This window comes from Lynx canadensis, chromosome D3 (assembly GCF_007474595.2).
Source record: "Lynx canadensis isolate LIC74 chromosome D3, mLynCan4.pri.v2, whole genome shotgun sequence".
Lineage (NCBI taxonomy): Eukaryota > Metazoa > Chordata > Mammalia > Carnivora > Felidae > Lynx > Lynx canadensis.
In genome coordinates, this window is record NC_044314.2 from 53,651,104 (window position 1) to 53,676,948 (window position 25,845).

Consider the following 25,845-nt stretch of genomic DNA (forward strand, 5'->3'; position numbering starts at 1 on the left):
AAGTTTCACTAATCTTCTGTATTTTTTTCCTAGTCTCTATTTCATTTATTTCCATTCTGATCTTTACTATTCCCTTCCTTGTACTTACTTTATGCTTTGTTTGTTCTTTTTCTAGCTCCTTTAGGTGTAAAGTTAGATTGTTTATTTGAGATTTTTCTTGTTTCTTGAGGTAGACCTATATTGCTAAGGTATTTCCTCTTAGAGCCATTTTTGCTGCATCCCCAAGGTTTTGGTATGTAATTTCTGGTTTCACTTCTCTAGGTTTTTTTTTTTTTTAATATCTGCTTTGATTATTTTGATGACCCAGTGGTTGTTCAGTAGCATGTTGTTTAATCTCCACATTTTTTGTAATTTTCTGAGTCTTCTTCTTATAATTGATTTCTAGTTGCAAGCCATTGTGGTCACAGAAAATAGTCGATGTGATTTCAATGCTCTTGAATTTACTGATACTTGTTTTGTGGCCTAACATGTGATCTATCCTAGAAAATGTTTCATGTGCAGTTGAGAAGAATGTTCAGTTGCTTTTAGATGGAATGTTCTGTATATATCTATTGAGTCCCTCTAGTCTAATATATCATTTAAGGCTGATGTTTCCTTATTAATTTTGTTTGGATGATCTAACCATTGATACAAGTGTTAAAGTTCCCTACTATTATTGTACTGCTATAAATTTTTCCCTTTAGGTCTGTTAATATTTTCTTTATATATCTTGGTGCCCCTATTATGGGTGAATATATATTTAAATGCCCTTGTCTATTATTACAGTCTTTGTTTTAAAGTCTATTTTTTTCTGGTATGAGTATTGCTACTCCAGCTTTCTTTTCATTTGCATAGAATGTCTTTTCCCATCCCTTCCCATCAGTCTTTGTGTGTTTTTAAATCTGAAGTGTATCTTTAGATCTGTAGACAGCACATAAATGGGTCTTGTTGGGGTGTTTTTGTTTGTGTGTGTGTGTGTGTGTGTGTGTGTGAGAGAGAGAGAGAGAGAGAGAGAGAGAGAGAGAGAGAGGGAGAAAGCAGGGGAGGGGCAGAGGGAGAGGGAGAGAGAATATTAAGCAGGATCTACAACCAGCCCAGTATGGAGCCCAATGCAATGCTTGATCCCATGACAGTGAGAGCAGGACCTGAGCCAAAATAAAGAATCAGATGCTTAACTGAGACAGTCAGACGCCCTAAAATGGGTCTTGATTTTTTTTTAGCCATTCCACCACTCTATATCTTATTTTTATTTTTTAAAGTTTATTTATTTATTTTGAGAAAGAGAGGGAGAGAATGAGAGAGAGAGCAAGCACATGGGCAGGGGAGTGGCAGAGACAGAGGGAGAGAGAATCCCAAGCAGGCTCTGCACCATCAGTGTGGAGCCTGACGTGAGGCTCAAACCCACGAACTATGAATCGTGATTTGAGCCAAAACCAAGAGACAGATTCTCAACTGCATGAGCCACCCAGGTGCCCCTTCCACCACTCTATCTTTTGACTGAACAGTGTAGTCCATTTACATTTAAAGTAATTATTGATAGAGATGTTCTTATTGCTATTTTGTGCATTGCTTTCTGGCTGTTTTGTAGTTCCTCTCTGTTCCTTTTTTCTTCTCTTTCTCTCTTCCCTTGTGGTTTGATGGTTTTCTTCAGAATTATATTTAGGTTTCTTCTCATTTTTTAAATGTATTTACCATAGGTTTTTGCTTTGTAGTTACTGTGAGGTGCATATATAATTTTCTATGTATATAACAGTGTGTTTTGAGTGATAGCAACTTAAATTTGAACATATTCCAAAACTTTACATTTTTCTCTCACCCACACATTTTTATATTTGATGTCACATTTTACATCTTTTTATTTATGCATCCCTTAACTGATTATTGTAGTTTTAATTAATTTTAACTATTTTTGTCTTTTAACCTTCATACTTGCTTTATAATGGATGTATCCACTATCTTTACTACATATTTACCTTTTCCAGTGAGATTTTTACTTTGTTATATATTTTCTTATTATTAATTAGTGCCATTTCTTTTTGGTTTTGAGAAGTCTCTTTTACATTTCTTGCAAGACTAGTTTAGTGTAATGAACTTTAGCTTTTGCTTATCTGGAAAACTCTTAATCTCTCCTTCAATTCTGAATGATAACATTGCCAGGTAGAAAATTCTTGGTTGAGAATTTTTTTCTTTCAGCATTTTGAATATGTTGTGCCACTCTCTTCTGGCTCACAAAGTTTCTGCTGAAAATTTTGCTGATAGCCTTATGGGCTTTCCCTTGTACACAATAAGTTGTTTTTCTCTTGCTACTTTTAAGAGTCTCTCTTTAATTTTTAACCTTCTAATTACAGTGTGTCTTAGTGTGAATTTCTTTGGGTTCATCTTATTTGGAACTCTCTGGGCTTCCTGAACTTGTATGTCTGTTTCCTTCCCCATATTGGGCAAGTTTTCATCTGTATTTCTTCAATAAGTTTTCTGGCCCTTTCTCTTTCTCTTCTCCTTCTGGGACCCCAATACTGTAAATGTTATTCCTCTTGATGTTGTCCTAGAGATCCCTTAAGGTATCTTCATATTTTTAAATTCTTCTTTCTTTTTACTACTCTGTCTGGGTGAGTTCTATTGCTTTGTCTTCCAGCTCATTGATCTGATATTTGGCTTCATCCAGTCTGCTGTTGAATCCCTCTACTGTATTTTTCAGTTTAGTTACTATATTCTTCAGCTTTGTAACTTCAATTTGGAATTTTCCTTATATTTTCTGTGTCATTGTTGAGGCTCTCACTATGTTAACTCATTGTTTACCTGAGTTCAGTGAACCTCTTTATGGCCATTACTTTAAATGCTGTATGAGGTATAATGCTTATCTCCGTTTCATTAATGTCTTCTTCTGATGTTTTGTCTTATTCTTTCATTTAGAACATAATCTTCTGTCCTTTAATTTTTTTTTCCTGACTCTCTGTGTTTGTTTTTATGTATTAGACAAATCAGCTACTGCTCCTGGTCTTGAAGGAGTGGTCTTGTGTAGATGTCATGTGGAGCCCAGAAGTGCAACCCCTTCTGACCACCAGAGCTAGATGCTCAAGGGACATTCCTTTTTTGGACTGCATATACTCATGTTCTGTGGCAGGTCCGTGTCTACAGCTGGGCTGTGGGCGGGGCTGGTGTCTGGGCCAGGTGCAATACATGGCTGTGCTGTGGCATTGTTCAGGTGTCTGAATGGCCAAATTTGATCCCAAACTCATGCAACTTGAAGAATAAGAAAACCCTGCTTAGTTGCTGTCTCAATTGTCCCAATTACTGAGAGAAGACTATAGAATTATCTTGTTGACTTATTCTGGAGAATTAATTTTCATAAAGTAGTTGGAGGTCTTTTGTGAAAATATGAAGTGAAAGAAAAGATGCTATTTTAAAGTCCCAGGTGATACATGTGTTTCTACCTTAACCTATAAGTCTTACATCATTACCTTATAGCTGGGTTCTAACATAAGAAATGTACTAATTTATACTTTTAGAAAAAAATATGATAATTTTTTGGAAGTCTTAGATTAAAATTTATAATTTGAAATTAAGTAATTGCCTAGAGAGACAAAATGAGAAAGATTAGATGTAATGTAAGCTAGTATCTAAGAGAGTTTCCTCATCTGTGAGACTTTTCTTGATTAATCATGTCAAAGTACATGGTAGACTATATATATAGTGGGCAGAAAAACTGGCATGAACATTCTTCAATTTATGCACACATAATTTTGGCTATAGTAAGTACTATTAGTTGATTTATATGGATAAAAGGAAAAATAAAAAATAAAGCTATATTTGGCACTTAATGTTTAAAAATCAAATACTCGCTGAGACCCGTATTTGATTGGATTTCATTTTTCAAAAAGTAATATTCGTGTTTAATTTATCAACAACAGGATTAAAGTATAAAGAGCAGAGGTTTTGTGTTCCATATTTTCCATACATATTACATATGCAAGGGACTGGATTGAAAAAAAACAGATTTCAAAGAAAAATGTCAGTTTAGAATTGCAATGTTTGCCTTATTCAAATTTATCTTGGTAAAGATTAAGTATAATACTAACATTTTGATAAACAGACAAGTGAAATAAAAGTACCAACAAGAAAGTATTCTAGTCACAATGGGTTTCCTACTTAATTTTATACCCAGATTTGAAAGCTTGATCTCTTCCATGACAAATCAGTAACATGTCAACTGGCTCAAATTATCACTCTAGAAGTAATCATCATCTCAAGCTTTTGAAAAATCAAATTCACTACAAATATTTCAAATACTAGTTATATAAGCCTATTTCTTGAACCCCGTAACAATTCTCATTAGGACATTGTGTTTAGTCAAAGTAACACTTCAAAGAAAGAATGCAATTTAAAAACATTTTGTAAACAGAAAATAAGTTCATTGTCTTAAAATGCTCAGCAAGTTATAGCTTGTTCTTATTTGTCACATCAATTACAATGCTGATGCTATCCAATCTTTCAATGCTTTTCAAATTCAAAGCTTTCCATTACTGTTTAGTTTTAATTAATTTGTTAACATAGTTCTTTGAATAAAGATATTTTTAAAGAGTGACTTAGTAAGCCAAGTACTTTACAATAGTACCATAACAGGAGATTGATTGAAAATTCCTTTGGAAAAAAAGGTAGAGTTTTCCTGTGTTCATTTACAGAGAAAATGGTGTTTTGGGAAAATACTTTAAAGAAATTATATGGGACAACAAAGAATAAATGTGAGGAGTTTAAAACAAAAAGATATATCTTGGAAAATTGAAAACAACTGAAAAATGAGCTCAGAGTTTCTCGTATCTGAAAAGGAAGGACATGTTGGCTTGTATATTCCTCTTTGTATGAAAAAGGAAATCACTACGGTCATCTGGAAAGGCTAATTTTTCCAAATATTAAAATCTAAGAGGAAGTTTATGGGGCGCCTGGGTGGCTCAGTCGGTTAAGTGTCAGACTCTTGATTTCGGTTCATGTCACGATCTCATGGTTGGTGAGATGGACCTGGTGTTGGGCTCTATGCTGATAGTTTGGAGACTGCTTGGGATTCTCCTTCTCCTCTCTTTCACCTCACCAAACCCAGGCACGTGCTCTCTTTCTCAAAATAAATAAATAAACATTAAAAAAAAAATAAGAGGAAGTTCCGCAGTGGAATTCCTTAAATAAAGAAGTCCTTAAAATACACTGGACAAAAAATTCCATAGCAATTTTCAAAAAGATATATGACATTCAAATGGGTGATTCTTTTTATAAATACTCTAGAAAAACAACAGCAAAAGTAATGCCAGCATTTCTAATAGGCCCCAGGCTAATCCACCTAACAATGCCCGTGTAGAGGGACCTGGTGCGGTGTCAGAGTAAGAAAGCTGTAGCTATGACATCCTCGAATTTTCTTTTTAGAATGTCCCATGGCCTAATTGTTTTTTGTCAGGTACTGAGCTACTGTCAATTCACGGCTGAACTCATAAATGTCTGAAGAGCCAGCCACATTCTCTAAAGTTGATTAATGTATGATCAAAATGGTTCAGATATTTGACAGGTAGGCAGTAAATTTGATATGCTGCTGTCATATTAAAGGCTTCTCTGTGGATATTCTCATCTGGATGAAAGGCCATCTCACTTTCCCACATAGCTGGCACTGGAAAAGTAGACCAAAATCTGTCAGGACTTAGATTTTCTCAAAAATGACCTATGAATCTTTGAACATGAAGAATTTGGTTAAGAACACAAGATATTTGGCCATAAAAATGAGAGATTACTTTGGTCTAAAAAGGATTTAAGAAGAGTTGTCTTGAGTCAGCTGCCTCAATCCTACACAAATCCTACATATGGACACAGGGATATACCAGATTGTGTGGAATGGCATTTTAATGGTCCCTTCAGGCTTGCTACCACACTCAATATGTGAAAGAGGTAAGGTACAGCCCAGGGCTAAAATGAATGATTTGGAAATTAACTGTCCTACTTTTCTCTCTTCTTCAAAAAATGATTTAAAAAAATAAAATTTAAAAGCTAAAATGAATCACAGCAACTGTTCACTTTCCCATATATTTCATAATCTGGTATGCAGATTTGTTCATATAATTTAGTCTTTAACATCAGCATTAATAGATCACTTTTACAAGCTTTAGTTATTTGTCCTCCACGGTGTGTGTGTGTGTGTGTGTGTGTGTGTGTGTGTGTGTGTGTCTGGAGAGTGGGACAGAATAGAAACAGATAGAAATGAATTAATGTAATCAGCCAAATATGATAACTTAGCTCTCTATGTTTAAGACCAGAACTACGGGGTTAACCTATATCACTTTGCTGTCCACATTGTGGCCTCCATTACAAAATATCTAGCGTTAAGTTTATACTCTGTGGCTATAAAACAGAGTCATACTCACTGGCCAAAACATAGTAGTCCTTCATTATTTTTTCCTTGAAATAAATGATTATCACACACCAGGTACTACGCCCTCGCATACAGGGAGAAAAGACACAGTTTCTGTTTTTGAAGGAGCCTACAGTGTAACACAGTTTACAACCCTGGTTTCATTCCAGAATTACCCAAACACCTAAACAAACAAACAAAAATGAACCTATGCCCAGACTCAGTCCTGGAGATTCTGATATAATTGGTCTGCAATGGAGTCTGGAATGAAGTCAGTATTATCAAAAAGTTCCTAGCATGATTCTAATGTATATTGAATTTGAGAACTACTGTTTTAATGGGTGAATGAGAACAGTTAATAAGCAAATACAAGTGAATATTTCTAAATTACGCCAGTTGAGTCTAACAGCCAGCTTGGTTTCCAGCTTCAGAATCCTTTAAAACTCTACCTCCAGGCTACATTTGCTTTCTTGGTCCTACCAGGTTCTAGGACCAAGCAAGTTTTAGAAACTGGAATTGGCTAACTCAACCCCAGCTCATTATTCCCTCTAGTTCTTCTAACTGCCTCCCTCCTAGTGACTAAGTCCTAACTTCTGGTAACCCAGGTCCTGCTTGGGACTCTGCCTTGTGTTTGGGTCCTCCTGCCCATCACCTGAATTCTCCTGCCTGCTGGTGAGTCACTGGTAAAAATACCTGCAGCCTGTACCACCAGTTATTTGTTGCTGGCCAGATCACCTGCCACACCTTGGCAGGTCTCTCTCTTATCTCCCATCTAACCAGGCTCACCTTACCTCCCCCTCCACCCAGGCCTGATGCAATCAGCAAGACACTATTTGAAAAATATCGAATATCGAGAAAAGAAGTGCATCCAACTTATGTACCAACAAATCTACACTCAATATTTTACAGCGTATTCTTCTTTATAGGCTTTTCTAGCTTAATAGATTTCTTGGTAAAGCATGATACACTTAGTCCGTTTTTCTGGATCATCATTAGCAGCACAAATGGACTTTCTGGCTGTGGCTGAGCTACTCTGCTGGCATATTCATTGACTTCAAAGGGAGACCAGTGATCCTCTCAGTCCTGGTGGATTAAGTTAACTTTTAACACAAATTCAAATTACACTTGAGGTATCTTGTTAGATGTATTTGAGGTTTGCTGTTACATGATAAGCTTTATTTTCTAGCTGAAATTTTAATAATGCATTCCAAAAGAAGCTGTTCTTCTGAAATAGCAATCCAAATTACACATTCCAAATCTTGAAATTGATAACATGCCTTCCCACCCCTGCCCTATCCATTCTAACATAAAATAAATATCTGGGTAAAAATAAAATACTGGTATTTAACAAAATTATTAAATATAGACAACCTTACACTACACATAAGTGTTTACAGGGAGTTATGAAACCCAGTTTATAGCCTGTTCAGGTATGACAAATACTTTATGAATGTCTGTCATAGCTGTCATCTCACACCATGGTGTAAAGTCTGGGTTTTCCACTAGATTGTAAGCCCAGTATACAATGATGATATCATATTCCTCTACTCCTGCTGCCCATGCAGCACCTGATTAATTGTAGGTGCTGAAGAAATCTATATTCTAAGAATGAATGTGCCTGTTGCATATGAACAAGTCCAAGTGTCTCCTGGTTTTGGGGCTTCTTCATGGTGAAGCACTTTGACATTGTGCATCGTAGGATTTTGTCCTAAGCTGTGAGCCAGAGAATGGCTTAATCTGGTGCTGTTTAGTGGATCAGTGTCTGCAACTGCTCTTTGTAGTTATATTCTGAGAATGGAATGGGCCCCCAAAATGACTTGTGTTGCTTTATTACAAATCAGTGAAACAAAACTCTTCACCCAGGAACTCACCAGAAGATCATTCTCTGGTGGTAAAATTTCCATAGTGATAGCTTTGTTAATGTCAGGCCGGGCCATCTGCTATTCTGAGGCTATTGATGTGAAAATAAAAAATCAATTTAACCTTCCTTCAGTTAATCTGATTTGGAATCCACTGCTTCCAGGGTGCTTTTAACTTATCAATGACTAGGTTAAGAGTTCACCTTCATGGTAACCTAAATGTTGTTCTTACAAGGGTCTGCAGTTGGATCCTTTTGCATGTTGGCCATTTGGCATTTTCTATTCCCTTATAGTGGGCAACTGCAGAGTCTGATTCCTACAGGAATATATATCCTGGTGTCTTCGTGTGTTGCCTTTTATGTGTGTTTCTAGCATTTTCCTATTTTCTTATGGGATTTTCTAAAAGGTACTTACTTATATGAGGTGTGGCACTCTCTCCAGACAACTTGCACACTTGTGTATAAGGTCACTTTTCACACCCCAGTCTTAGAGGGTAGTTATAAGAGTAGTTGAAAGCAGGTTATGAAGTGATAGGATGACAGGGGTAGATATTTCCTAAAAGTATACTTTTGGTATACTTTCAAGTAACTTGTAGTGAGATCAAAGGTTTCTATGTTACTTCTTTCCTTGTCGTAAAAATAAATATTACATTACATACCCAGCCTTTATTTTAATCTGAAAATAACTGGTTAATACTTTTTTATCCTCTTTCATTTCCAATGTTTAAAAAATTTTCCTTAATGTTTATTTATTTTGAGAGAGACAGAGGGAGAGTGCAAGCAGGAAAGGGGCAGAGAAAGAGGGAGAGAGAATCATAAGCAGGCTCCATCCTGTCAACGTGAGCCCAACACGGGGCTCAGTCTCATCAACCATGAGATTATGACCTGAGCTGAAATCAAGAGTCAGACACTTAACTGACTGAGTCACCCAGGTGCCTCATTTTTAAAATATATTTATTGATTTATTGGCACAATATCATGTTAATTTCAGGTGTACAACACAGTGATTCAATATTCTCATGCCTTAAGAAGTGATCACCTCAATAGGCCTAGTTACCATCTGTTACTATACAAAGTATACAAAATTATTGATGATATTCCCTACACTGTATATTACAGTGCTTCCTTTTATGTAACTTCTATGAACTGAAATATATAATAACTGAAAAGTAATAGAGATTAAATGACTAAATAATAATAATGTAATAATCTGAAGTTATTTGCACAGTAAACATTGTAAAATTTGTTTACATAATAAAGGGGAAGACTATCTTCTCTAGTCTAATCATGGTGTTTCTTGAAACTGGGAAGTGAAAGCGCCTCCACTCTATAGATCATCCAGTTAAAACTGCTGTTGGTTTAATCCAGGGGCAGCAAAATGTGGCCTGTAGGCTAAATTTGTCCATTGCCTCCTTTTGTATAGTCTGCAAGCTAAGAATAGTTTTACATTTTTAAACAGTTGAAAAAAATCAAAAGGACAATATTTCAAGACATGTGAAAATTATTTAAAATTTAAATTTCATAATACATGTAATATATAATGCACATAACTGGCACAATAAATTTTATTAGAACACAGCCATGCACATGAGTTTATGTATTATCTATGGCTGCTTTTATGCCATGGCAGAGTTGAGTATTGTGACAGGGACCATATGGCCACAGAGCTGAAAATATTTACTATCTGGCCCTTCACAGAAAACATTCACTGACCCCTGGCTTAACATTATAGTTTACAATTATATAAATTCTGCTTTGTTAAGAATCATGCTTGCTCACTGGGCTGTTCCAGCTTCTCCTATGACTGGGCAAATTACTCTTACAGGACTTAATGGCCAAGGAATAATGTCATAGGAAGGTATACTTGAAACAGTCGGTCCAGGAAGCATAATTTGATCAAGAACTTCCTTGTTTATAGGTGTAGACCAGAATAGCCCTGGATCATTTCAAACCTGGCTTACCCCTATCCTGAGAGCACCTTTGATGCAATAAATGACTCATGTCTGAAAGCCAAACTTATCAACTATTCAGCTGGCATACGTTGATAATTTTAAAAACTAGGAAAAGCATAGAAAGTAAGGTTGAATGTTACTTTGGTATCTTACAAAGATGAGATTAACTTTAATTTTTAAAAAAGTAAAAGCCTACCTGGACGGGTTTCTGCCACAACAGGCCCAGCAAGGTCAGACGGCTTGCCGACACCCGCCTGATTTATGGCTCGGACACGGAACACGTAGCTGGCACCCTCCTTGAGGCCTTGCACCTGGAAGAAGCAGGTACAGAAGTGATGGGTGTTCTGTGTCATTTAAACAGAAGTGCTCTTCCTCTGTAAATACAATTTAGTTGTGTAGCCCAAATTCTCCCATTCGTGGAACTATCTCCATCCATACTGAAATTGACCCAGATTAAACTTTTTTTTTCAGGTTAAACTTTTTATTTATTAATTTTTATTTTTTTAAATGTTTATTTTATTGGGGTGCCTGGATGGCTCAGTGGTTGGGCGTCTGACTTTGGCTCAGGTCATGGTCTCCCAGTTTGTAGGTTTGAGCCCTGTGCCGGGCTCTGTATTGTCAGCTTTGAAGCCTGGAGCCCACTTCAGATTCTGTGTCTCTCTCTCTGCCCCCCTCCCTGCTCGTTCTCTGTCTCTGTCTCTCTCTCTCTCTCTCGAAAATAAACATTAATAAAATTTTTTAAGTGTTTATTTCACTTTGAGAGAAAAAGGAGCACTAGCAGGGAGGGGCACAGAGAGAGTAAGGGAGAGAGGATCCCAAGCAGGTTCTGCACTGTCAGTCCAGAGCCCAATGTGGGTCTTAACCTCACGAACCATGAGATCACAACCTGAGCCGAGATCAAGAGTCAGACACGTAACTGAGCCACTCAGACACCCAGATTAAACTTTTTAACATGTACATTTTTTCTCCAGTTCAGACTTGAAAATTTTCTGAATATAAAATATCTGGAAGAGTGAATCTACATCTCAATGGGTATGGAGATTACAGGACATCTCTACTTTTTTATGTCTATATTGTTTGGATTTTTCATTATGAGCCTGTGTCAGCTTTCTAATCAGAAAAGTCAATAATTCTATTTCACTTTAGAAACTGTGGACAAACTCTAAGATAATTTCCTCACAGAACATTCACTTCCCGGGTTGTGAGGCACATTCATTTTATATCAAGGTCAATCTCTCTCTCTCTCTCTCTCTCTCTCCTATATTTGCCTTTCTACTCTTTGTTTTTTTAAATGAGTGAACTTAACCATTCTTTGATAGGTTTAAACTCTATTATTTTTCTTTCTGCCCCTCCCCCCCTTTTTTCTGGGCGTTTGATCCCTTTGCTTGGCTTCTCATCCTTGTTTTGCTTTCACCTGAGTCAAGTCCAACTTCAGCACTTGGGATTCCAGTGCTGTGCAAACTGGGGAGGTGGAGATAATCCTGGCCATAAACACATACCACCACCATCCAGGATGTGTCTGACTTTCATTTTACACTATCCTTTGGCCTTCTGACTCATTTGGAGAACCAAACGCATGCTACCTTCCTGCCCTCCTTTGCCTTTTCTCTTCCCCATGAATGGGACCTTGCCTACCTCCTCAGGGGTTTTGTAAGGGCTGGGGAACTCACTGGCATATGCTAAGATGTCATGTTTAAAGGTCATCTCTCTTGGAAATATATTATATTTTTTTATGGGGACAGTAGATACCTTAACCTTTGAAAGTGGCTGACAGATGGTATGGACTTTAGTCCACGGAGGGCAGGTCAAGGGTAGAGATCTTTTAGAGCAGGCATACTCTGAATATCTTCCAAAGGTCCACCATCTAGGCAGTGGCTTATTCTGCCAACAGGTATTTCTATATGACTATGGTGAAGCTACCCTTCATCCTAAGTAATAGAGCTAGAATCATATGCCCCACAGTTTCTGAAGCCCTAGTATGGATTCAGGGTCTCCAGGTGCCAAGGGTGACATAGGGGGAAAACATTCTTTGGAGATATCCATTTGGTACAAGCGAGATTCAGTGGCTTTAGTAGAACAGTCTTTGGTAGATGAAGTTAGGAATTTGTTCAGTTAGAGCACTTTAAAGGAATCTGGAAGGCAAGGCACAGATAAGGGTGAGATTAGGTCAAGAGTTGACGTGAATTCCGTTCCACTGGCCTCTGAGAGCTCATGTGACACAAGCATGAGGAAGCCTGTGAAGTGAGACACAGCATGACCCAAAGGAAATCCACAGGTAAACCTTGGCCGGCATGAACCCTAGGAAAATAGCACACTCAAAGCAAAAACTATCCTCAAAAAAAAAAAGAAAAAAAAAATCAGAGGTGGAAATGTGAAAGTCACCTTTCTAAGACTGTAAGTAACAAAAATGTGAGGTAGGTAAGTATAGGCAAGGAAGGAAAGAAGAGGGAGAAGGGGCTTGTGGATGTTTTCCAGAGGTGGCTAAGGGATTCAGGTTAAAATAGAACCAAATTGCTTTAAGCATCAGAAACTGCCCCAACCCCAACCACTGCCAAATGGAAACTTACCAGGAGCCCAATATATGAAACAGACCAAAGCAGAAATGTTGTATTCTATCTTGCTAATTTTAAAATTAATACCATTAGAGGAGCATTTCTTCTTTAAAACAAAAAAGTGTTTCTCAAAGATGAGCACACTCTTACCCTCAGGTATGTGTTTTTAATAGCTGCCTCATTGAGTCCTCGCCATTGGTCATCTTTGGCACTGGCCTCCTTCAAGTCCACAAAGTAACCAGTGACTGGAGTCCTTCCAGAGTGGATCGGAGGCCTCCACTGCAGACTAGGGAGGGTTTTCCTGACTTCACTACACTTGACACTGTGTGGGGGTCCTGAGAAAGAGAAAGAGACCAATACATAAAAATCATGATGTATATGAAAACATTCAAATACATGTAAATCTAGAACCACATTTAAAGTCTTAAAGCTGAATCCAGTGTTTTTCTTTTGTAAAATCTACCATTCCTTTAGAAATAGGTATTTTGTGGTCATTTCAGATCAAGTTTACTCAATGGCTCTACATCAACCCACTCAGTCCCTTTATGAGCAGTAGGTGGTTAGGGGCCAGTTCAAGGTGCCCCTCAGAGGCTGGATGAAAATTGCCTTTAGGGTGTCCTTGGCCCTGTGGTCCTCACCTTTCATCAGAACACTTTAACGTGGTTGCAGATTCAATTTCAGATTATTTTTCTATGGTAATCGAAACTTTTCCTAAATCTCAAATAAGGAGGAAGAAAGCAACTCTATTTGATGGCATGTGAATATATATAGTGATATTTCTTTTATAGGAAAAAGGATATATACCAAAGAGCTCCCCTCTGAGGGAAATCTTTCCCATAAAGCATATATCCCATCTAGGACTTAAACCAAAACTACCATTACAGTTTACAAAGACTTTCATCAAAAGATACAATCAATCCCGTGAGCCCTGAATCTGTGCTAAACACTGCTAGATACTTATTTATTTATCCCATTCATCCTTAAGAAATTAACAGAAAGCTCAGAGAAGCCAAATAACTTGATCCACCTGTTCAGGAAGAGAGAAAAATGTTCTCCCTGTCCATGTGCTCTTTGCACTCTTGGGAGAGTCCAAACTACTAAGTGATTTCCCACATCTTTCCATGACCATCAGCTAGCTGGTGATATTTGCAGATGATATATTTTCTTTTTTCCTGTCCTTTAAAAAAAATAAGGTGATTCCTAATCAATCAATTAAAATCCCCTGAACTGACTCACAGGCCCTAAAAAGCCATCTACACACACAGACTCTACCATGCTGTGCCTTGGCAGTTTGCAATTGATAGCTCAATATTTGTTGGGTCCTGCACCTTGGCTTAACAGTCACAGAACTGTGTCAGCCTTGCCTTCTGACAAGGTAAGAGGTTTAAATAATGTGGTGATAGATTTAAATATTAACATCAATACCTTATACTAGTGTGTCATGTTCTGTTTTGCAAAGGGCTTTTAAACTATTTTATTTTTTTTATTTTTATTTATTATTAAAAAAATTTTTTTTTCATTTATTTATTTTTTTTGAGAAACAGAGTGAGACAAAGCATGAGTGGGGGAGGGGCAGAGAGAGGACACAGAATCCGAAGCAGGCTCCAGGCTCTGAGTAAGCGGTCAGCACAGAGCCTGATGCGGGGCTCGAACCCACGAACTGTGAGATCATGACTTGAGCCGGAGTTGGACGCTCAATCGACTGAGCCACCCAGGCGCCCCTAAACCATTTTCTTGTGTCATCCTTGGAACCCAATGAGGCATCCAAACACTTAGCACTCACCCTGCAACCTCTTTTGCTAACTATATCTCTTTGAATCAAACATTTCCCACAGGCCTGCTCAGAATTTCATAGTCTCTGGTCACTCATGTTTTAACTTTATTCAGGAATTACAGAATTAAAAAAAAACAGATCCGCTTTCATGTAGGTGACAGAAGGAGCTTAAGAAATATCAACCGGCTTAGTGGAGGTACAAGGAAAGGCAGCATGTTGCGTCTTATATTTACTGAAGTTGAGTGAGTGCTTGAGCTTCTCTTGGGTTCCTCTTGTAATTTTTTATTCACACTTGATAGAGAAGTCATGCAGATAAACACTCACTAAGTGAAGGCAAAATGATGGTTCTTCAAGGGCACTAGGATTTTCAAATAGAGGAAGAGGGTGGCATTAAGGACAAAGCTGGATCCACCCAATGTTCAGTGTGGCCTTGTGTTCTAATGTGGTCAATACTGGTGCTATACAGTTATTACATATGTGAATATTAAAGCCAAGTGGGAGAATCTAGTCATCCTGTGGCACTTACTGGATCTCTGAGTTAGTACTGTTTGGAAGCAAAATGAAATCATCTACCAAATACATTAACATTGTTAGTTTGAAACCTAATGGCTTCATCCATTGTTTGTATTCAATTTTTTAATTTGGTCAGTGTTGTAGCTGTATGAGTTTTTAAAAGCATAGGTAATGTTTCTGCCTTCTTCCATTTTCTTCCCTGTTCAGCCAACTACTCACAATGGCAACCTCCAAAAGAGACTACTTCCAGCCAGGTACCAGTACCTTTGTTATGATGCAGAGTGGGACAAAGGTGGAGAGAGAGCAAAAGGACTGGAGACGTGAAGAGAGTAAGTGGAGAAAAAGTCTATGGCTTAAGTCCTAGGCAGGCATGTTAAGTCCACCTACATGGCATAACAAAGAGCTGGCAGCAAGGAGGGAGACACCAAGGAAGAGGGACATATTGGCTGAGCCCGAGAGAGAGATTTTGAGCAGGTTGACCAAATGAAAGGTTCCAGTGCAGTGGGAGATGCCTGAGAATAGGGAGTGCAGGAAGAAGTTTCTGAGATACTTTGTTGGGGGAATGAATTGGGAGGCCTCAGCGGTCTTTAAGAAGCACAAGTAAAAAGCAGAATTCCTTGTTCTTTTTTTTTTTTTAATTTTTTTTTAACGTTTATTTATTGGTGAGACAGAGAGAGACAGAGCATGAACGGGAGGGTCAGAGAGAGAGGGAGACACAGAATCGAAACAGCTCCAGGCTCTGAGCGGTCAGCACAGAGCCCGACGCGGGCTCGAACTCACGGACCGCGAGGATCATGACCTGAGCCGAAGTCGGCCACTTAACCGACTGAGCCACCCAGGCGCCCTCAGAATTCCTTTTCAATGATCATGTGGCACTCCATTTTGTGCTTCTGTTAATCCTATTCCAAGCAGAGGGAATACTATATGGGCTCTCAGATGTATTTGGAACACAAGCACAAGAAATTATACTTTATTTTATATGGGTAACCTATTATTTAATAGGATTATAAAAATATTTTAACTAAACATAAGGGGTCCAAGAGAATTCTTTTCCCTTAGGAGTTGTTTACATAGCACTTAAATGTAGTTCCAAGTTGTAGTTTCTTTTGGAAGAAACCCCAAGCCTCACTGCTTGAGATACGGTTATATAGTTTACCTGAACAGCAATGGTCCACTCTTCACATTTTGAAGCATGCACTTACTGCTGAGGGCACTCCCAACCCAGCAATGTTCATGGCTGCCACTTGGAACTGATACACCATGTTTTCCTTCAAGTTGCTAATCTGCAACACAACATCACAGAGAGTGATGTTGATTCATGTTTGTTTTTTAAAGTTGTTCAATATTTATTTACTTACCTCCTGCACTGGATACAACCCTGAGGTGACCCCCAATGAGTCGTACCCTTTTGTGATCTCCTCCCCTTGAGTGTGGGTGAAGCCTGTCACCTGCTTCCAACCAAGGAATATGGCAAAGGTATGGAATATCAGTCCCATGATTGTTGTTTCCATCATATGGAAAAGGAGGAGGGATATATAGATGTAATCAAGGTCTCTACTTAGTTTATTTTTGAGTTCATCTAAAGGGAGATGATCCTGGGTAGGCCTGATTTAATCAGATTGAAAAGCTCTTAAAATGGGGTTTGGGACTTTCTTAATGAGAACACTCTCCTGATGGCCTGGAAGAAGCAAATGTCAGGTTGAGAAATGCCTAGCCACTCACATTTGGAGAAAGGGCAGTCTGTAGGAGCAGAGGGCCCCAGCCTCAGAGCTGAAGGAACTGAATTCTGCCAGCAATTGAATCAGTTTGCAAGAGGAAACTCAGCTCCAGATGCAACTGAGCCCAGGTGACACCTAGATTAAAACTTTGTGAGACGGGGAGCAGAAGCCCCATCTGAGCCATATGTAGACTCCTGACTTGCAGACACTGTGATATAACAAATGTGAGTCTTTTCAAGTCACAAAGTTGTGTTAATTTGCTATGCAGCAATAGAAATTAATGCTTGTACAGATAAAAATTAAGAGAATTCTAAACTAGGAATCAAATATTTAAAATCTTGTTGTTTTTGTGCTCCTTACTGAGAGACCTAATATTTTCTATATCCCTCAGAAGAAATTGGGTTGTTGTAACATATATGTGATAAAATAAGGAAGGTGAAAACATTTGCAAATAGAAATGACAGAATATACTAGTGTGAAAAAAAAAATCCATGGACTAGAACAATCCTTTGAGCACTAAAAATACTTAATAAATGGAGGTATTGATGTAAACACCTGAGTTAACAAAGTTTACCCTTGTATGACTTAAGACAAATATATATCTCTGATCCAGTCTACTCCTGATTTGATCATGAAGTCATAGTTCATCTGCAAGAGGGTGTATTGCCAGTTATTTAGGGTACAAGTAGAATACAATGGCTATATGTTTTTGGTAACAGAATAATACAAACTCCCTTTTTGGATTCACACACACATACATACACTCCCTTTAAGAAGGGGAAATCTTGTTAATTAAGAGGAAACTATTCATCATGTAGATAACTTGGATCTAAAAGCACTTATTCAGGTACCAGCTGTTCTGGGGCTCCGTTTGTGTGAACAACTAGTCAATTTTCCTGGATTATGGGGTTTCTAAGGATTGTAGGCAGTTTAGTGCTGAAACTAGGAGAGTCCTAGGCAAACTGGAAAAGTTGGTCATTCTAGGCTTAGGTGAAATACTGGGGCATGGGACTTCTATTTCTGGCAATGGTGAACTAGGCTCTAGAGATATCACCCTGCTAAAAAATTAAAAAACACTAGATAAAAATATCTTTAAAAATCTTCTCAAAAGCATCAAAATTAGTGTCAAGATGTTACAGAATTATCAGGCCAGCATAAAGGGAAATAGGAACAAAGAGAGATAAATGAAACATCGAAGTGGCTTTTACTTTGGGGAACTGGCCAATAAAAATTTTTTTTGACCTTTGGTTTGTGATTATCTGACAAGTAGAGGGACTCAGAAATCAAAAGCCTAGAGCCAAACCAAAAAGGAGATAATAAAGGGAACCCTCTACAATTAAGCTGGAACCCCAAAGGGTTTTTACTCTCTGGGATAAGTTGAATTAGAAATCATTCTGCCTTCATACAGTGTAAATTCACATTGCTTGACTGTCCAAAAAATTAAAGCCTTATACTTGATTTAAGAAAAACACTGAACATGGGGTATCCCCAGGTACTTTGCAGAAGCCAAATACATATTTTCTCCAGAGAAAGATGCCTTCATGCTAAACCTCAAATTCTTAATGCAAGTAATATTTTAAGGACAATGAGCATCACATAATCAAGGATAACCAAGCATAGAAAACAAGATACCATGAGCAAGACAACAAACCAGTGATAACAGATATAGACCTGCAAAGATATTAGGTGATGTAATCATCTGACATAGATTAGAAAAAGCTATGGTTACTATGTTTAAATATAAAATACAAATTTAAAATATCTGCAGGAGAGAGCAAACTATAAAATATTTTGTAAAATATGACTTATAAAAGGGAAAATACAATAAGAAAAAAAAATAAACGGGATGTGATTAACAGGAAATCAGATGAAAGAAGAGCAACTCTGTAAACTATTAGAAAGTTATAAGAAATTACACAGACCACAGTGGAGAAAGACACAAAGATGGGAAAGAGAGAAGAGCGTTAATAGACGTGGAAGATAGAATGAGAACGCCAAATGCATGTTAACTAGAGCTTCAGGAGAAGAGGGGAGAGAAGGGAGCACAACAATATTTTAGGAGATAGTGGCTTAGAGTTTCCAGAAAGATCTTCCTGAAAAAATCCAACCCACAGGTTAAAAATCCTCCTCCAGTCACAATCCTTGGAAGAGACATTGTTAAAAACCTATACCTAGACACATACTACTTCAACTGTAGCACACCAAAGAGACAGTGAAAATATTAAAAGTTGTCTAAGAGAAAAGACAAATAATCTTCCAATGAGCAAACAGACTAAAAGCTGACATGTTGAGGTGCCTGGCTGGCTCAGTTGGTAGAGCATGTGTCTCTTGAACTTGGGGTTATACGTTTAAGCCCCACATTGAGTACACAGATTACTTTAAAAAAAATCTTAAAAAAATAAAAATAAGAGCTGACATGTCAGTGGCAACAATGAGCCAAAAGACAGTGAAATTATACCTTTAAACTGTGAAAGAAAAGAACTACTATTTATAATTTTTATCCAGAAAAAATGTTTTGAAGAATGAAATAAAGTTATTTTCAGATAACGTGAAGAGTATGTATCTTCAGAATACCCTCACTAAAGAACATTCTAAACTATTTAATTTAGACAAAAGGAAAGTAATCTCAAATGGAAGGCCAAAGATATAAATCAAATAAAATGTAAAATATGTAGATAAATCTAAATAATTATTGAGATAAAACAATAATAACAATACTTTTGGATTCAAAAAAAGACTTACCACACACAATAGCATACAAGTTGGGAACCGGCTTAAGGTATTTTGAGGCTCTATGTTTCTCAGACAAGGGTAAAACAATAGAATAAATTCAGACTGGACTGTTAATTTGCTCACGGTAATTTCTACAATAACCACCAAAAACAAACCCAGAAACTAGTAGTAACATTACTCTAGTTAAATGACAAAGACTCTCAGGTAGGAAAAAATACATAACCCTATACTATTTTTAAAAGACACATATAAAGCATAAAGTTAAAGATAGATAGAAAGTTAAAGGATGAAAAATCATATACCATGCAAACACCAACCAAAAGAAAATTGGTAAGTTTCTATTAATAACAGATAATATAGACTTTAAGGAAAAACACATTGTTAGTGATACAGAAAGTCACTTCATATGCATCTAATAACATCCCTTCAAATATATAAAGCAACATTTTAATTGGGTGAATTTTACAATATGTGAATTATATCTCAATAAAGTGAGATTTTCCTGGAATTTCACTTCCAGTACTATCCTTGTCAGGTATTTATATCAAATTCATTACAGTCTCAGGGTAATTCCATTCATGAACATAGAGGCAAAAATTCCTAAACAATAATAAGCAAAAAAAAAAAAAATCAAGTAATATACAGACACAGTATACATAATGTCCAGTTTGGATTTATGCCAGGAACGCAAGGTTGTTTTAACATTAGACAATTAGTAGAATATACCACATTAAAACTCAAGAGAAAAATTGTATAACCATATCAATAGATTCAGAAAAAATATTTGATAATTTAAATTAATTCTTAACTAGGAACAGAAGGAAACTTCCTTTAGTTGATAACAGATGTCTATCAGACACTGAGAGTAAATATAACATTTAACAGTGAAATGTTGAAAGGTTTTCTTTTAAGATAAAGATCAAGTCTAGAATGACCAAGACCACTACTTCTATCAACATTTTGTAAAGACTCTAAGCAGAAAGTTAAGAAAATGAAGCAAAAAATATAAAATCTGGAAATGAAGAAGTAAATTGTCATTTGCAGATGATATGATGATACATAAAAAATCAAAAAGAGTTCATAGGTAGCTTTTTGAAATTATGAGACAATTTAGCAAAAAACCTATACATAACAATGACATGTAAAATCAATGTATAAAAATTAGGCATATCTCTATGATGATACATAAAAAAATCAAAAAGAGTTCATAGGTAGCTTTTTGAAATTATGAGACAATTTAGCAAAAAACCTATACATAACAATGACATGTAAAGTCAATGTATAAAATTAGGTATATCTCTATATTCCAGCAATAACAAAATGATATAAAAATATACTATTTAAACACTGAAAATATGTAACACCTATAAATAAATCACATGATGTGTAGGACTTTTATGGAGAATTATAAAACTTTATTGAGAAACTTTAAAGAAGACCAAAATAAATGGAGAGAAATATCATGTTCATGTATTAGAAGATTTAATATTTTAAAAATGTCAAGAGCGCCTGGGTGGCTCAGTTGGTTAGTCCAACTCTTGATTTCGGCTCAGGTCGTAATCTCATGGTTCATGGGATTGAGATCAGGCCCCTAGCCGAGCCCCGTGTTGAGCCCTACCTTGGGCTCCTTGCTGTCAGCAGGGAGCCTGCTTGGGAGTCTCTCTCTTTGCCCCTCCCCCACTCCTGCACTCATTCTCTCTCTCACAAAATAAATAAATAAACATTAAAAATATATTTTAAGATATCAATGATTCCTCAATTTCTTTGTAGAGTCAATACAATCCCAATCAGAATTTTAAAATGTTTTTGTTTAATTTTTCTTATTATATTTTCTTTTGCTTGTCTTGTTTTTTGGTAGAACTTGGTAACCTAATTCTACAATTTATATCAAAGTGCAAAGGGCTAAAAATAGCCTTGGAATAAAAAAATAAACGAAGATAATTTGATCTACCAGTTATCAAATTTACTATAGAGTGGTAATGATTAAATTAGTGTGGTACTGGCCCAGTGGTAGACAAAGAGACCAGTGGAACAAAGTAGAGAATATGGAAGCAGACACTCGCATCAAAGAAACTTGATACATGATACAGATAGCCTAGCAGAATAGCTGCAATTTTCAATAGATAATGCTGGGACAACTGAAAACCCATGGGGGGAAGTGAATGTTGACTTTTACTTTACACCACACACAAAATTTATAGGTGAAGTAATGACTTTAATGTAAGTGGCAAACCATAAAACTTTGAGAAGGTAATCTAATACAATATCCCCATGACCTTCAATAGCGAAGGCATCTCTTAAAAAAAGGGTGCGGGGGTACAGCAGTCACTAATGACAAAGCCAATGCTGTTAAGTCTGGCCACAATAAATCTGACATTAAAATTAGTGTCATTACCATAGGAAGAAGAAAATGCCAGCCAATAAATGGGAGAAGATAGACGCAGATTCTACAGCTACCAAGGATTTAAACTCAGAATATATAAAGAACATCACCAGTCAGTAAGAAAACCTAGTAGAAAACTGGCAAAACCTTTGAATAGGCATGTTATAAAAGGAGATTTCAAGTGGAATATGTATATACAGGAAGAGATGTTCAGACTCATTTGACACTTTGACTGTCAAAACTGAGAATGTGTGAATATAGCAAGTGTTAGAAGGATGTGCAACAATGGGAATTCTCATACTCTTTAGAAAAACAGTATAGAATTATCTACTAAAATTGAAGACAAACAGACTCTCTGGACCAGCAATTCTACTTTTAGATAATAACCTACAGAAACTAGTGCATGTATGTGCCAGCAGATGCAAACAAAAATGTTCATAGCTACACTGTTTGATACAGCTATGAATGCAAAAATGCCTGAATATCAATCAATAACTGAATGGAAAAGTAGATTGTGAGATGGTCCTATGATAGAATACAACACAGTAATGAAGTCATAGCTACACATTGACATGGAAGAATCTTAAAAACATAATTTTATTTTAAGTATTCTTGTTTTATTCTTTATGTGTTCAGTATGTGTGTGATATTTCATAAATTTTAAATGTTAGATTTAAAAAGCATGGCACTGAGTTAGGGAAAGCATTCCCCCAGCCTCGCCCTGCTCTTGCCCCCACAGCTTGGGGTTCTGTGAGTACTAGGAGGTAGTAACTTTCCTCCAGCTGACAATGCTCTAAAGAGGGGGGGGGGGCATAGTTGTGGCAACAGTAAGACCCTTCAAGTGTGCTGAGATGGGCAAAGCAGTGAAGAAGGGAAACTTGTGGGTAGACACATGTGAACCATCCCTTCATGGGGGACACTTCACAAGTGGTGAGCTGAGTCTGACCCCCAGGCCCATGTCCCTTTATCCTTTGTCATTTGAACACTGAAAGTTAAAAATCTAGTCATTTGGATCCTGGGACCCTTGGTGCTAGTGGCATATTGGTTACAGATATTTCATAAGTCTTGAAATAAACACTAATTTTTATAATAGATATACATTTCACAGTAAATGTTCTGGGAAGTTATTGCTTATGCGTATGAATCAGAAAATACAAATCCTTCCTGGTCAGATCACTTCTACTTACCTTATATGACTTACCGTATATGACAATGACAAAACTCATGTCATTGCAGACAATGGACCCTGGAGTAATGACATGAATCTTTTACAAGGTGCTGGGTGTGTAGGTGAGTGTGCATGGTGTGCAAGTGACCGTGTCATCACATACATGACACTCCACACTACAGAAGGTCACACATTTACCTTATATGCCTCATCACTGACAGCTTTGATGTTGGCTTCTCTCCATCTTCCCGGTACCCCGTCAATTACCTCACGATAGTTCACATAATAGCCAGTAATTTCAGCCCCTCCACTCTTATCTGGTTGCTTCCATCCAAGAACCATCGAGTCACGACAACTTTCAAGACAAGTGATATCATAGGGTGGCGATGGTGCCGCTGTTGCAATATGAATCGCTCGTGAGTAGACAGAAATGCATTTATGATTCTATGTACATTAAACTCATGTCATTAGTACCATGTGAGAGGGCACTAGGCTCTTGCAGTATGAGACTAAATTGTGAGACTGATCAGTAACTTGGCATCCAATCTGGTGTATGAGAAAAAAGCCAACACACAGTAAAAAGGGCACTGCAATTATTATTGCAAAGATAAAAAGAAGCTGCCCCACCCCTCCACGGAAGAATAATTTTTGAAATACTAACAGCAAGATGGTGCAATAATATGAAAAGTGATTCTGTTACCCGTAAGAAGACATCTTTTCCCCAAGATATATATTTTTGTTTCTTTATGTAGTTTTGTTTCTATTTGCTCCTTGAGGAAAATGAAATGTGTATATTAATTTCTCCCTCAATTTCCTTACTGAGAATTTCCATATTATTTCCAAAAGGATAGCATTTCACCATTTGGGCATACATACCCTTGTGAGACCTTACAACTAAACAAGTTCTGTCTACACACAGGACAAATCTTATTCTGGAACTCAGCTAAATGCCACCTTAAAAAAAAATTTTTTTTTTAAAGCCAGGCACAATCTGCCATGTGATTTTTCTCTTATTACATAATACTTTTTGCTGCATTATTTTTAATCTGATGTTGGACTATTATTCATATAGTACAAAATACTGAATAGTTGTCACTGTGTTTATTAGTGCATAACCAGAAATACATGTGGACGATGTTTTAAAAGACTTACTTCATTTATGTGGCTTTGCTGATCAACTTTTCACCTAACTGCTAAATTATGGTTTTTGATAAAGAAAGAGAAGGTGAGATGGTGGAAAGAAATCCATCTAGATGTGCAATAACATCAGAAAGAGTTTTCTAAATATTTATTTGGATTATAGGAAAAAAAGAACTATTTATTCTTATTCAAAAGATTCTCAGAACAATAAAGATTTTAAAAATAATACATGTGTTTCTCTTCCCCCTCACCAACCTCCTTCATTCTTTACATTAAAAAAGAAATTTCTCTCTCTCTCTCTCTCTCTCTCTCTCTCTCTCTCCCCCTATTACAGAGCAATGTTGACTGTGAATTCTCAAATGAATATCCCATCTCAAAGTTGAAGGGACAATAAAGGTGTCAAAAAAATACATTACAGAAGTTAGGGGTAGGGTAGTAATAGGGGGTGGAAGACAGGCATGCTATAGTTTGTCAGTATATGCTTATCATTTCATTTTTATTTGATAAGAAAAATACTGTCTCCTAGAATATATAAGACACAAGTATCAAATATCCTAATCAGAAAATTCTGAGCTTCCTGAGAAATAGTCTTAAATAAAACAGTTCTGGGAATGTGATTCATAAATCATAGAATTTAGCTTTATATGATTATAATACCCTATTAAACTTTTCATGGTAACTCAGAGAGATAATGTTACTCATATTCATTTGAATTAAATATGAAGGATAACTTGAACACCTGAAGATAAACAATGGAAGTTAATAACTATGATCCTGACTAAATGTGACTTCTTTGTAAAATATTTTTCCTATACATGTACTGAACATAAACATTTCAAAGGACCTCACATAGGCTGTGATTCTCAAATTCTTTGTGCTCTTAGCTCTAATTTTCTTAGCAAAATGAGGCTAAACCTGTGTCTGTCTGAGAAACCAAAAAGGACTCTATAACCAAATCACCTTATTCTATTGTCATTAAGCACAGTAAACTATGTATAAAAGCCAAGCTCATATAAAATTACTTTTACAACTCACTAGACAAAAGTATTGCAAATGGATAGCTGAAAACACAGAAAATTAAGAATATACATAGATGAAAGTGAACACAGATGGAAGAGTGTGATCCGGACAATGAGGTGAGGACACTGATGGAGACAGATGGAACAGTTGACTCTTTCAACTCTCACCTATGTCCTTCTTCTTTTTCAGAGGGTCAGACTTACTTTTCCCCTTAAGAGCTGCCTTCTGTGGTGATGGGGTAAGCTCTTCCTGAACTGTTTCACTTACTTTACTCACTTCTGTTTGGCCCAGGTTGTGAGCGCTACTGGGTAGTGAAGGTTTGTTAAGTTTGCTACCAAGCAAAGCATCTTTCTTAAAGGTTGGCCGGGAGGCTTCATGCATGCCTCCCCTGGAGTCTGTTAGTCCACCAGGTGTATCATTCAGTTCAGGCCACACATCTGGAGACACTCCTCCCCCTACAATCACCAGATAACAACAGAAACGCTTTGAGCCCAGACACAGTCCAAATTGCTCTTACTTAACAGAACAAAGGGGAAACCATTAGGACCACAAACAGAACAAGTAATCTTAGTTTAACAGAAATCACTCAGATTTGCAAGAAATATGGAAAGCACACGTTTCACATAATTTACACCAAGGAAACATTTCAACTTCTCCATATTCTGGAAAAGAA

At 36.9% G+C, this 25,845-nt stretch overlaps 1 protein-coding gene across 1 annotated transcript in view; it reads right to left on the minus strand.

The window, feature by feature from the left end:
* MYOM1 (myomesin 1) overlaps positions 1 to 25,845 on the minus strand; it is a 165,080-nt gene that overhangs the window by 37,029 nt on the left and 102,206 nt on the right. The window contains 5 exon segments of the mRNA XM_032595461.1: positions 10,368 to 10,482; positions 12,874 to 13,061; positions 16,169 to 16,196; positions 16,198 to 16,293; positions 23,211 to 23,407. Coding sequence (XP_032451352.1) covers positions 10,368 to 10,482; positions 12,874 to 13,061; positions 16,169 to 16,196; positions 16,198 to 16,293; positions 23,211 to 23,407 — 624 coding nt within the window.